This window comes from Ciconia boyciana, chromosome 1 (assembly GCF_034638445.1).
Source record: "Ciconia boyciana chromosome 1, ASM3463844v1, whole genome shotgun sequence".
Lineage (NCBI taxonomy): Eukaryota > Metazoa > Chordata > Aves > Ciconiiformes > Ciconiidae > Ciconia > Ciconia boyciana.
Window position 1 is genome coordinate 43308705 of NC_132934.1, and position 15002 is coordinate 43323706.

At 38.1% G+C, this 15002-nt stretch overlaps 1 protein-coding gene across 1 annotated transcript in view; it reads left to right on the top strand.

Annotated features, from left to right (window-relative positions):
* ZDHHC17 (zDHHC palmitoyltransferase 17) overlaps positions 1 to 15002 on the top strand; it is an 80698-nt gene that overhangs the window by 29883 nt on the left and 35813 nt on the right. Inside the window, exons 3-5 of the mRNA XM_072863983.1 lie at positions 1460 to 1582; positions 8011 to 8088; positions 9511 to 9655. Of these exons, the coding sequence (XP_072720084.1) occupies positions 1460 to 1582; positions 8011 to 8088; positions 9511 to 9655 (346 nt within the window). The remainder of the gene's footprint in view (positions 1 to 1459; positions 1583 to 8010; positions 8089 to 9510; positions 9656 to 15002) is intronic.

Consider the following 15002-nt stretch of genomic DNA (forward strand, 5'->3'; position numbering starts at 1 on the left):
TTTCTAGCATTTTTCATAATTTCTAATACAACTTTCCTAAGAAATTGAAAACAACATGATCTAAGTAGGCTGTTATGTCTAGTACTTCTTTTTTGATAGTGTCCAACTAATTTATGTGCTTCAAGCCTACGATAGGCTTGGAAAGCATTCCTGAGGTTTGTTGATTTGAGTCATTTGAGGTCTCACTAAGGGAGTGCTGTCCAGATTGAGGATCCATTCAAATACATGAAAAAAAAAGTAAGAATGGTAACTACCCTGGAAAGAAGATCTCTATCAGTTACGAAAGCCTATCAAGTGGAGCAAAGGAGACTTAAAGTTGTCTAAGGCTGGCTCTCCTGCAGAAAGTAGAACATAGAAGCAGCATAAGGAAAACTTACTTAAATTCCAACTTTGAGAGGCTATTAACATTCAGCTGTAGCAGAAGTCGGATGTCATGAGGCATTGATCTTGATTTCAAGGTTTGCCCACACATCAGTCTCCTCCTCAAGACTTGAGAAATCCCTGTGGGTTGTACAGACATTGAAATGGAATCTTTACTCGCCTTTCTGCATTTCTTTTATTGCCACTAAAAATAGGCAGTAGAACAGTGTAAGCATCAAGACAAACTTTATTTAATGTTGGAGTTAGTCCTACATTAGATGCCTAAGTGATGTGTATACTTCCTGAATTGTTTCAACTTTCAAAATGTATGCAGAATTTTTTTTCAAATGAAGGTATCTCACATTTAATAGTCATCTTTAATGAAAGAATTAATTTCATATGAAAGTATAGAATTTTGAAGTGGTATAAAAAAGTAGATGGTACTATAACTTTTATGAGACAAATTGCTATTTTTTTGTTATCTGAGAAGAAAAATGGGAAGTGTTTGAGCTCTGCTAGTGTTTGCAATTGATCTGATGATCAATTAGATTGATCATTCAGTTAATACCAGTTTCATAATTATTATTGAAGAAGTGCTGAAGTTGTTATTCTTGCTACAGAAAGGTGGAAAGGTGACACAAAGAGGTGCTCCACTGTTAATCCCCATCGAGTGGCTGATTAATCTGCCCCTGGAATTTTAGGAAGATACTGTCAAATCTGTTGGGCTAAGCTCTTTTGGTCTTCAAGAGATGGAAAGGAAGGGGAACAGAGGTGGGAGAAACAAATGTAGTGGAGTTGCTGGGAAGAGAAGAGTTTTATTTATACTTGTTTTAATGCTTATCTATGTTTTGTCTTGCTCTAATGTATAGTTTGCTGCAGAGACAAGTTTTCTGTAAAATCTTGAATTGGTTAATACAACTTCTGCCAGTGGAAACTTCTTGTTGCAAGAGATCTGTAATCATATAGAAACAGAAAGTAAAGTTTCTGCTTTGTTTCTCTTCTGTTGAAGCTTTTGTATTGTGACCATAAGTGTGGTGTTTGCTGAATGCATTTTTATCCAAGGTAACAACTTTGAAAAAATCTTATTTTCTTCTTTGAGGTATGGAATATATGAACGATGTAGAGAGTTGGTGGAAGCAGGTTATGATGTACGACAACCAGACAAAGAAAACGTAACGCTTCTCCACTGGGCTGCAATCAACAACAGGATAGATCTGGTGAAGTATGTATTACACTTTAAGTTAAACATAAACCAAGCATGTCCTTAAAAACGATGATTTCTTTTTTTTAAGTTGTTAAATAATCTTAATTCTCTGAAAAACCTCAATTTTTGGTCTTGAAATTTAGGGGCGGGGGGAGTAGTCAAAAGACATAATTTGCATTTTGGCAGCAATGTTTTGATGACACAGTTAATGGAAATAAAACCTATTAAATGTCCAGAAGTCAAGCTCAGACACTTCTCAAATGAGATAAACCTGTGGAACAGCTGGTCAGCTGCACGTGCAATTCCTTTATACTGTGGTATAAAGGTTGAAATACCAAATTTCTTTTTTGAGGAGGGGAAATTTGATGCTAGATAGTAGTGATTTTTTTTCAATAAGCAAGATTAATATCATGCAAGGGGCAATTTCTATGTCCTTCTGCATTTCAAGAAGTTCTAACTTAGATAACTTCTTTGCATTTTAAAACCACTGCTGTTACAACAGGTAACATTGCAGCACCTCTCCTTTCAAGTAATAACAATCTTTAATAGTGGGAGCTATGGGATTTAGGGTATTTTTTTGCTTTTCAGTTTATAAAATCTGGAGCATAATATTTGAGACTGTGTTTTAAAACCTGTTGTTATCTTTCAGAACATGGAGAGCTTAAATTCTGAAGAGATAATTCTTAGTACTTGCTGTTTTACAAATTATGAGTGTGTATAGAACATTGTGGTTTTTTCTCTCTACCAGTAACAAAACAATTAATTAAGCATGTGCAATTAAATCTAAATACACAAAATATTATTGAATTGCAGTTTTCTAGAATATTTGACATAAACTGCACATCTTCAATCAGTCCACTTTTCAAAACAGTTCTTATTAATGAATATGTGTACTTACACATAAAAACAAATGCAAAACATCCTTATTTAAGCACGTTCTCTCCATGTATGTCCATCACCAGCAGCTTCATCAGACCAGGTCTTGAGTTTCTAGAAGATCTCAGGTTCATGTTTCTCATCTTGTTTTTAAAGGACTTTCTGTGTCCTGATGCAGTTCTCTTAAAAGAAGATTAAATAGATAAAGATAGGTACATAGATAAAGGTTTAGATCTGATGAGAAGGACCTTGGGGTCCTAGTGGACAGGAAGCTGTCTGTGAAGCAGCAATGCACCCTTGCAGAAAAAAAGGTCAGTGGTATACTGGGCCGCATTAAGAAACACATTGCCAGCAGGTTGAGGGAAGTGATCTGTCCTCTCTACTCAACTGTTGAAGCTGAACATCTGTGTGAAGTTGTGGGTTCCCCTTTGCAAGAAAGATATGGACTTAATGGGGGTGAGTCCAGTGCAGGGACGCAAAGATGATAAAGGGACTGAAACATTTGACATGAGGAGAGGCTGCAAGAGCTTGGACTTCTTAGCCTAGAGAAGAGAAGGCTTATCTCGTCAATGTATGTAAGGTGCTCAAGGAGGATCTTATCAATATATATAAGTACCTGGGATACCTGGTAATATAATACCTGGAATCTTATCAATAATATACCTGATGGGAGGGAGTAAAGGAGACAGAGCCAGACTTTTCTCACTGCTGCCCAGGGGCAAGATAAGAGGCAGAGGGCACAAATTAAAACACGCCTGAAGTTCCATCTGAACATCAGGAAACACTTATTTTACTGGGTAGGTGATTGAGCATTGGCACAGGTTGCCCAGAAAGGTTGTAAACTCTCCATCCTTGAAGACATTCAGAACCCAACTGGACATGATCCTAGACAACATGATCTAGATGCTTTGATCAGGGATGGGTAGACTAGATCATGTCCAAAGGTCCCTTCCAAACTAAACGATTCTGTGAAATAATTCAGTGTCTCCAAAAGACATTTCTTTATTATACTGTCCTATATGGCCAGTGCGAAAGTCTAATGGAGAGTGGAGACGGACAGTAGACTATTGTGGCCTGAATGAAGTCAAGGTACCGCGGACTACTGCTGTGCCGGACATGCTGGAACTTCAATACGAACTGGAGTCAAAGGCAGCCAAGTGGTATGCCACAAATGATATTGCTAATGTGTTTTTCTCAGTCCCTTCGGCAGCAGAGTGCAGGCCACAGTTTGCTTCCACTTGGAGGGGCGTTTGGTACACTTGGAATTGACTGCCCCAGGAGTGGAAACACAGCCTTACCATTTGCCATGGACTGATCCAGACAGCACTGGAACAGGGTGAAGCTCCAGAACATCTGCAATACGTTGTTGACACTGATGTGGGGCAATACAGCAGAGGAAGTTTTTGAGAAAGGAAAGAAAATAGTCCAAATCCTCCTGAAAGCCAGTTTTGCCATAAAACAAAGTGAGGTCAAGGGACCTGCACAGGAGATCCAGTTTTTAGGAATAAAATGGCAAGGTGGATGTTGACAGATCCCAGAGGATGTGATTAACAAAGTAACAGCCGTGGCTTCACCAACTAGCAAAAAGGAAACACAAGCTGTCTTAGGCATTGTGGATTTTTGTAGAATGCACATTCCAAATTACAACCTGATTGTAAGCCCTCTCTATCAAGTGATCTGGAAGAAGAACGATTTCAAGTGGGGTCCTGGGCAACGACAAGCCTTTGAACAAATTAAACGGGAGATAGTTCATGCAGTAGCCCTTGGGCCAGTCCGTGCAGGACGAGATGTAAGGAATGTGCTCTACACCGCAGCTGGGGAGAATGGCCCTACCTGGAGCCTCTGGCAGAAAGCACCAGGGGAGACTCGAGGTTGACCCCTAGGGTTTTGGAGTCAGGGATACAGAGGATCCAAGGCCCGCTATACTCCAACTGAATAAGAGATATTGGCAGCACATGAAGGGGTTCGAGCTGCTTTGGAAGCGGTCTGTACTGAAGCACAGCTCCTGGCATCCTGGCTGCTGGTGGTGGGCTGGATGTTCAAAGGGAGGATCCTCTGTACACATCATGCAACGGATGCTACATGGAGTAAGTGGGTCTCACTGAACTCACAACGGGTTTGAATAGGAAACCAAAATCACCCAGGAATCTTGGAAGTGATCATGGACTGGCCAGAAGGCAAACATTTCATGCTTAAATCTCTATCTGAATTTCCAGTTAGGTCTTTATTATATGTTAGCGAGATCTCTCCACCTACATTTGAGTGCTGGAAACTTGTTCTGAGAATCTTAATTCAACATAACTTTAATCGTACCAGCCATATCTCTTTCAAGTTATTTTAGTATGGGCCCTGACAATTGAATGTTCTTAAATCTAATGTGTCTAATTCTTCCTTTTTCCTCAACAGTATGTCAAAGCTCTTGTCCCTTCTTGATGCATCTCTACCGCTGTGGAATACTGCATTGCATTTTCTTCCTGCTGTTTACTAGAGTGCATGTGACTACTTATGTGTTTAACTGCATCTAAAAATCATTCCTCCAATGCAGTTCTTATGCTCCAAGTTCCTCTGTCTTTAGGGGGTCTTGATTTATTTTAGTTTATATCACCCAGCATATTGTGCACTCTCTCACTCCCTCTTTTGTGAGACACTGATTATTCTATTTCCTTAGAAGGAAATTATTCTGTGTTTTTCTTTTTGTTTGATCCTATCACATCTCTCCCCAGGTCTCCACTATTTGTGCCCATTATGTGCAATGGATAATTGCTTTAAATACGTTGGCTAGTGAGCTTGGTATCACAGAGATAGGCTTGAAGTGTGAGTGATCTGCTCTCATGATACCAGATCTCAGTGTCTTGCTTACTGCGTATTGACTATAAAAGGTCTTCCCAGTGAAATAGCTTAGCAGCTCGTCTGTGGAGAGTGCAGGCTTAGAATTGGACTTCTCTTGTTTTTAGTATTTCCTCATCCTGTTTATTGTGATACTTGAGATTCAGCATAGATACCGGTGAATCCCATTGATATTTTATAAGGAAAACTACAGAACCGTTTCTTATTTGTGTAGGATTAGGGATAAGTGTCAGACATCCACAACGTAATTCTCTTTTCATCATGACTCTGACCTATGGGTGTGTCTTCAACTCAATTTTGTAAAAATGCAAAAATTGGCCTTTCATCTCTACAGTTACCTAGTGACTGCATTTCTTCATTCCCTGTGTCAAACTTTCTCCTGGCAAGGATTTTTCTTCTACTTTTCCTCCTTCTGGCAACAGTGACTGCACGCACTTTGATTCCACAAGCACTGAATGCAAGCTGAGGCAGTTTTCAAATGGCTAGCAAAGACTTAGTGATCCTAATGTGGAGATCAGTGGAAGTATTTTCTTCTTAAGGCGACCTCTTATCAGACCTACTTGCTTTGAATGTAAGTAGATTGCTTAAATAGGACTTGCACACCTGGCATCTTCTAGTGTGGAAGATTAGATGACTCACTGAGAGTAGAATTGCCCAGTTCCTCCTTTCTGCAGAGACATTCTCACCAAGCACAAAATAGGTCCTGCAAGATCTACCTAGACAAGGAGATTAAGTTCTCAGTCTGGTTTTGCAGAAAAATATCACCATTTATGTGTACTGAAACTGAAATGCAACAATAAATCTCAATTTAGTCTAAGAACACCCTTAAGGAAACATAAAATGTTATTTCAATGCACCATCTGGCAGGAGATTGCTGCCTTGTCTTTTCCCAGTTGTCAAACTGCAAGTTCTTCCTTCTAAATAAAATGTACTAACCAGTAAGCAGTACTGCTGCTCAGTAGAATCTGAACATATTCTGTGTTTCTGCAGGGACCAGTGTTTGAATGAAGACAATCTGTTTAATGTTCACCTCCCCATGAGTGGCTGTCACATCAGTGAGATGCATCCAAGCTTTTACTGAATTTCTCTGTGCTTTTATCTAGACAAGATTTCCTTGGGAACTCCTTCCCTAGGTGGACTAAATGGCTTCTCAGTGCCTTTTTCAAATTTGTTCTTTGGTAGTTGAGACTTCACTTCACAATAACAAAATTACATTGTCTGTTTACCTTATATACCCCTTGTCTTTTCACCTACACGGGACCAAGACTTTCACAAAATCTTTGGTTGTTCTCATTGAGAAATCCAAAAGCTTACCTTCAGCAGAGAGATGTTGCAATTTTGTTCTTTTGGTGCTGGAGACCAGTGGAGTGGACTGTCCTGCGTCAATCAGAGCAGATCTTGTTTGTCATACAAATCAGAGTTTATATGACTTTGGCAAGTCTGCTGAAGTACTGCATTGTGTCTGATGGCTCTAAAGCAACTGTATAAAGGGACTTTTCCTTTCAATGTTTTTAGTGTGGACATGTTTGTTTTGTTTGTTGCCCTTCTTTTTGCCATGTCTTGAAACACTTAGAGGAAATTGAGGTGCCAGAAACTCAGTGCTGAGGATTTGAAGCACAGTTTGTGTGGACGGGAGAGCAGGAGACATATATACCTGACAGGTATTTGGAAAGCAAAAAGTCTGCAGCTACAGGTACTTGAGATGTGCAAGTGCTTAGGAGTTTATAGCTAGATAGTACTTTTCAAAGGTATGTTAGTAATAACTTTTTTTTCCATTGGCTTATACAGTAGTGCATTAAGAACTAGAAGCCTTCTGGGAAGGCCTGTTTCTTAAAAACAGTAATTTCTTTGTAAGGTGTGCATTTTCTTTCACAAAGGAAAAGTAATATTGCTAGTTTAGTTTCCCATATAAAACAGCAAGGAAAACAGTTCACAGAAACAGTCCAAATGACTATTAGTATGAATTGCTGCAGTTAAATATGGGTAACTTGGTTTGTTCCTACAGGTAGCATGTCTTTTTATAAATGTTCTTGAGAGGAAAATAATTTCTAGCCCATCATTTAGAAGTATTTTTTTAAATACTCAGGTGTTTTTGTCCTGTCATTAATAACAATTGGGAAGTATGCAAAAATCTCAGTACTTGGCTAAACACATAACTTGAGTGTGAGCTCTTGGAACAATGACTTCAGCAGGGCCATTCCAGTGGTGATACGTGCTTCAAGTTGAATTGTATATGATTTTTGCCATTTTAGCCAAAATTCTCTAAATATGCTAGTCTTCTAGCAGCATATTCTTTTACCATTAACTCAGAATTCTTTTTAATGCAGCAACCCCTAAATATTTTAGAAGAATCCATTTTATTAAAATACTTCTGTGGTAGACAGTTTGTACGAGTGTATACATGTGTGTGTGTGTGTATATATATACACACACAAAAAAAAAAAAGTATCAATTATTCTGTTTTACCTTAGAACGAAACTAGGAAATAGCAGCATGTTTAAAACACAGTAGGAAGCATCCCTACTCTCCCAACCCACATCAGAAAAGTAAAAAACAGAATGTATATGCATGACCTCTTAAAAGGAAGGTTATATGAAGGCAAGGAAGGGTTCTGATCTTCTGGTTTGTAACTGCCTGTTTCGTATAACATCAAACATACTTACTCTATGTCCTTTATATTTAACCAAAACAAGCAATAATGTTTACAACTTTTGTTATTCCAGATACTATATATCAAAAGGTGCTATCGTTGATCAGCTTGGAGGAGATTTAAATTCTACCCCACTTCACTGGGCAACAAGGTGGGGAAAAGTCTGCTGGAATTTTCTTTTCCTGTGTTTTTTTTCTTAACTTGGAATCTGTTACTGATTGATTTATGAAATTGCTGTATTTTCTGGGAACACTTTGTACAAGAATTAATTCAGTCATTGATAACGGCACACTGTGAGTGTGGTACGTTTGAGCTACAGGAGCTTTCAGCATATAATTCAGGTTTTGTCTTATGTATTTCTGATGTAGAGGAAGATGATTGCTATGATAGGAAAAACAGTAAAGTAAAATTAGAGTCTATAGTCACCTCGGTTTACTCTTACTTTGGAGATCTTATTTTTGTCAGTCTTTCAAAGTTGAGCAACACTTGTGCAGGTGGGGCTTGGGAAGATTTTGTGACATTGTCCTTGCAGTGTTCTATTACGTGTGTGGATTTTTTATTTTTTTTTTTTTAAAGATGCACTTAAAATCAGATTTATGACGTAGAAGATGATCCAAGAATGATGAATGGCTGGGAAAATTGAAGACAGCCTTCAAGTAGTAGCTGCTTCTTCAGACAACCGCCTAGAAATAGGCGGGAAAGAAACACTATCCATATTAGTATTTTTAACTGTAGACTGAAAAAGAAGACTTACGAAATTAGCTTTTAGAACATTTATTGTATCAAAATAATTTGTTTACTAAAGATGAGGATGTGCTTGTTAGCCTCCATTAAAGATTTTAGCTTGTATATTTCTTTGTTACAGACCACGCACTACATTCTGTGTTAATAGCACAAAAGCTTGATTAAATTTCCTGGTGTTCATAGCTGTAATCTGTTGTTCTGTGAAGCATTGTCCGAAGCTGCTTCTGACGTTGAAAAGGTCTTTTTGCTCATGTCAGAAACTGTGTGCTGACAGGCACCATATCAAAAAGAAGGATATGCTTATGCTTATTAAGCCAAAAAGATGCTTAAGCTTTTGATGTAGTGTGGAGGAAGTGTAGGCCTTCAGTTTTCCTTTTTTTTTTTTCTTCCTATTTTTATTTCACTCTGTTTTTAATAGTAGAAAGATAAACCATATGCCCTGCAAACAGTGAGAGTACATAGCCTGTTTGACATCTCTTAAAATAGCAGGTTTCATATGTAGATTGGAAGAAGTCACAGTAGACTACGTTTCTAAATTAACAACTTGTGGGTTTTGTTGACTGGCCTTTTGGTGTACAACACACTTAAGCTAATTGCATGTGATGCATGCATTGGCTGCATAGAATTTGCTCATGTGAATGAGTTTGCTTACTCAGTTGCAGAATCAGATTGTGACAATTGTTGTTTTCAAAGTATGAGTGAACGTGCAGAAGCTCTGGTAGTGTAATTAACTGCTAAATGTATTTATTGTATTCAAATATTAAAATTTTAATAGTTTTTCTGTGTATAGTTATTCAGTTGTTTGTTTTTTGTGTTTTGTTACATTTAGACAGGGTCACTTATCCATGGTTGTACAGCTGATGAAATATGGGGCAGATCCGTCGCTAATTGATGGAGAAGGATGTAGCTGTATTCATTTGGCTGCCCAGTTTGGACATACTTCGATTGTTGCTTACCTGATAGCAAAGGGACAGGTAAATCTTAAGTAATATCATATTTAAATAGATTCCACTCAAAATTAGAATAGGAAAACAATTGAAACCTATACCTATCATTCAGGAAATGCAAAATATTTGCCTGACTAAACATAAAAATAATTCAATGTCTTTTATTGTAGACTACCATATTGATGTGCTACCTGCTAACTTAACTTCCTCTAACAGCAGTCTGAGTACTTTGGCTTTAATTCATACCTGTCTAGTGTAGTATGTGGAAATTCTAGCAGTTATGCTTTTCCCATTCTTTATTTCTAATGAATTTAATATTTAAATGTTAACAGTGACAATGGTAGCAAATATTTTAGAATTCTTCACAGAATCATCAGTTTATACACGAGTAAAAGAATCTAATGACAAAGAGTTGCCATAGGTCATCTCTTTTTTTACACCTCAGTCCACAACTTTTATTTATTGCTGTTACTAATTGCATGCGTGTGTAAATTTAAAAAAAAAACAAACAACCAAACCCCCAAACCTTGCTGTCTTCTTACATTACTGCTAGATCTGTAAAGTGTGTATATAGCATGCGTATTCATTACTGTTCTCATTGTCTCCCATCCTTTGTTCTGTATGCTCAAAGACATGTTAACCTTTTTGCTACTCACCCTGCATTATAATTTGTAGATTTACTCACCCACAGATGAGTGCCTGAAGCGCAAGTTTGATTTACTTTGTAAACCATATAGAAAGGTCAAAGCGCTCCTCTCTTTTTACAGTCTTGCTAATGCTGTTCACACTTCCCTATTCTGCTTATTCTTTCAAATAGCAAGTGAGATACAATCCAATGAGTCAGGGAGAATATGACTATGAAATCAGTGGGTTTGGTCTGTGCAAAACAAATACTAAATTTGCTGCAGAAAATGATTTGTGCCTATACATGTAAAAAAAACCCAACTATTGCTCCATACAGTATTCAGTTTGTATCTGAGAACTGTTTGGTGAAACAGTATTTAGTGTATAATAGAGAGTAAGCTAGGCACAAGAAGAGGTTGATCATATATAATCACTATTTTGTAAGAGATAATGATTGGAGAGAAACGTTTTTTCATCAGGAACAAGTTTTGTATTTTGTTCACAAAGTATGTATAATTGTATGTGGGCTTTATGTTACCAGAAAAATCTTGCATGTTATACATGTGTGAACTTGTTTAAAGCATAGCATTAATGAAGTATAAATGGCCTTTAAAATGTCCTACTGTGATTATGAAATCTCCCTGTAAATGTTTGTCCTCAGGTTTATATACAGGCTTGTCCTATTTATCTGAGCATATAATACTTCAGTCTAAAAGAAGCTCTGTGTGTTTACCTGTGTACATGCATAAACGCACAAAACTTGCTTTAAAATTTAAAACCTATTATCTTGGAAACAGCTCTCCGTACCAATAGTTTTTAAAAGGATAATCCTTATTAAATTCTCCCAAATGTTATCAAGTATGCTTTTGGTATCCTTTCCATGCCGTAAGCTTGAATTAATTTTAACAGTAACTTTTGGAAGCACTTCAGAAAGTTCAACTTTAAAATTATGTATTGATTTGTATGTTTAAAATATCGTATGTTTAAAATATAATAATATCAATAGCATTGTAATAACAATCCCTAAACTCATAGTTCTCTAGCTATACTATATACAGTTACAGAAACTACATGGTTTCTGTACAGGCTATGGGAAATAAATGATTCTACTTTTTATTCTCCTTTAATAAGTACATATGAGGTCATTAATTCCTTTTTTTTTTTTTTTCACCTCCTTTGTGATGCTGTGATTTGGGTTTGGAAACTTGAACTGCTTTTGCTTATGTGGGCTTACCCTATATACTACTTGGAAATTTTTTTTGCCTTTTGCCTTTACAGAGACCATGTTCTCTTATATCCAAAGAGTAGGCTTGCCCTTGTTCTGAACCTAATTGTAGTACCTGTGTGGTAAATGACAACTAAATAAATGTCAAAATAAAGGTCAGTGTAGGCTGTTGTGCATTGTTAGTTCTGATCCTGATGTCTTTGTGGACCTGCATGATCAGAGGAGAGCCAGCTTTCATAACTGTGTAGAGAACTGACAGGTGGATTAAGAAGTTGCTCCTAATTGCTTCTTGTCCCTTCTTGAGAGAGAGCTGGAACCCAGCTTCATTGTTGCTGCTTCACTCTCTTCCGGAGCTGCAGCAGCCAACGGTAAAATTTCCAATCCAAGGCTCAAAGCCCAGTCCTCTAGCTTCTGGAGTGTAGTGTAGGGGAAGAACTCTTGGTCAGATGCCTTCTGGCCTTGGTTGGAAGTGAACCCACTTTCATGCCAGCAATTGCTACTCGGCCAAGGGGCAGCAGTGGCTGATAGCTGTTGCTTTTTCTTTAATCGTGTGTCTTACTGAATTTTGAGAGACTAATAGCTGGTTGTATCATAACTTGCTCATGTTGTTTGTGTCGGTAGGTGGCCTGGGTCAAAATCAAGCCTGGGTACAGGATATAAATATAATCAGATAGCAGGTAGCAGCATCTGTAGCACAGTTCAAGGTTAGGTAAGATCATTTTAAAAAATTGCAAGAAAGAAAAACTGAAAAGAGCTTGAAGGCACTTAAAAATATTCGGAATTGATGCTCGTACTACTTGACTGCTTGACACTGCTTACGCTGCTTAAAATGCCAAAGGCATATCAGGGCCGAGCATACACAAACATGTCACCCTGGGATAAGTTAAGATACAGATATGGTATGTCGGATGGTTGAATAATGTGTTCTCATCCTGTGGCATGTGTGAGATAACTCAAGCACAGATAATGAGTGACTATAAAGTTGCTAGTAGGGTAAAATCATGTTGTAAGAAATATTCCAGAGCTAAAATTATAGTTTAACTATTTCATACTCATAGTTTAACTGTCACTTATTCATCAAGTATGTGGGTTATTTTATTCTCAGAGTTGCAATTTTGTGTTAACTACTGTCCCGAGCTACGTAGGTCCTTCTTCTGAGCTACAGCCTAGGAGTAGTTGGCATCTAGGTTGGGAGATGCCAGTGTGGTATCAGCAGCCTTGGTTACTTTGGTGCTGCAGTCCACGAGCAGTGCTCCTAAGCACTGTTGCCTCTGTTGGCACTGAGGATCGTTCTCTCCACTGGGCTCGGGCCAGTGTAAGATGCTGAACCAAGTGTTTATTCCCTAGACCCAATCTACAGCACATTACTTAGAGAATTTTAAGTCCAGTCGTGTTTCTTTCTCATGATTGTCAAAACTGACTCTGCGTGTGATGGACTAGAGTATTCAGAACAGAGCTTTTCTTATTTGAAAGAACAAGGTAGGTTCGGTTTTGTGTGTTACCTTGCTTGATGAGCCGCCTGTCAGTCTGCACCTGGTTCATTCCCCAAGAATCCTACGAAATCTAAATCTCTGCTTCTAGTGAATAATTAGCACATGTTTTTCCTAAATTAGGAAATGTTTCTAGCCTTACATCTCCCTTCCTGATAAATCTTCTTTAATATATGCTTTTAAATATGTCATCTCTTTAGAAGCCTGTTTTCCTTTCCTTGGGCAACAGTCCATGTGAGAGAGACCTTTTCCTTATGGAGAACAGGATTCTGAACAAGGGCATGATGGGTCTTTCTATGAAGGTCTGTGTTTTGTGAAATAACCAGTAATGGTTCTAATGGTTCTAAATTCCTGGTCCCTTTCTGTGCAATTTAATGCACTTCTAAGTGGAATCCCTTGATGCTTTGTGTGCTTTTGAAAAGGCCGTATTGTATCACAGTACTGGTTTGACCATTGCTTGTTAAATGTCCTGGTAAGCCTAAATGCTGCTCTCATTTCTAGCTGCTATTCAGAATCCTACCTCATCAGCTATATTGCTTTCAGAAAGCAGTGTTAAGGAGCAGAATAGTTGCTACAGCTCCTTTCTGTGCAGGAAGCTCTTTCTCCCCAATATTTTTGCCTCTCCATAAGCTTTTTTGTGGAATCTTGTATTAGTGTCCTAGGATTAAGTCTGGTTATCTTTGCATATGCAAAGTTGTTCTCTTTCAGAACCAGAGTTGTTCCATTTCAGAAACAAGTGAAAAATTTCCCAGTTGTGGTCCACGGAGTTCTCACTTGAAATACATACAGAAGGCAGCAGTATATGCAATTTTTGATCGTTGCATCACTTATTGTTGAAATCTTTGGTTCTTGCAGTGCTTGTACTGTTGTCCTAACAGCATATCACCTCGCCATGAGCATTATCAGATTGACCTGTCACTGAGAGTTAAACAAGAAACTAATGCTAAAATGCTTGTTGATACACACCAGAACAGAAGAACAGTCTCCTAATATGTACCTGCTGCTGAAGGTTTACTTTTTTCCTCAGCCCTTTGGTAAAAAGCAGCAACACAGCTTTCTTCCTGAAATGTCGCACTTGTGTGGTTGTGGTAATGATCTGGCAAAATAACAAAGAATTTTTGATGAGAGGTTTGTTAGAGCATGCATCTGCTATCCACAACTATGTCCTCTTTGTTACCTCTATACAACAGTATGCAAGTCAATCTTAGTTGCTTTGCCTCTTCTTAAAGTTCCTTTGAAAAGGGATTTGCCTCAGCCCACTTTGTAGCTTAATATGAGTAATAGCTGTAGCCTACCTAGGTAATTTATGTGCAGGGAATAGTCTAGAGCTCATGGCTTTTTTTTTTTTTTTTCTTTTAGCCGAGTGTCATCTAGTGTGCAAAGTGTAGTTTTGATTTGTCAGGTAGAATCACTGAAGGAACTGGTTTTTTTTCCCTGCTGTTGGTCACGAAGAATTGCTTTTCTATATGAAATCTATAGATCAAAGAGTGATTTTTCATGTTACAGTAATTTGTACAATCTCCAGAATACGTTGTTCAGCCAGTGTGACCTGTGAATCAGTCATGCTTCTCAAGGATGAATGACCTTGAGGTTAGGCTGCGGTTCTAATTTCCCTCATGATCTCAACAGCAGGAGGTTAAAGGGAGTGGCAACAGTTGTGTGTTCCTAGTAGGCTCAAGAGGATCTAATCTATACAAGTACTGGGGGCAAACAGGCTTAGATCCTGGTCTCAATGCATGTAACTCTTGTCTGACCAAACAATACAATAAAGTAATGGTTCTTTTTCCTCTCCATCAACTGTTTCTTAAATTTCTGATTTTTTTTTTTTTTTTAATTAAGTAACAGAGTAAAACCTCAGAAATTTAAAGTTTTCTGCAGGCTAGGGATGTTTTAAAAACAATTATTTAGAAGAACTAAATTGGATTTTCTGGAAAACTTCTGCCTGGGTCAGGCTAGCAGTGCTGTGAGCGGGGATGCCAGGTGCTGGGCGTTTGGCAGACTACTGGAGTGGAGAAGAAGGTTCTGGGGGTGATAG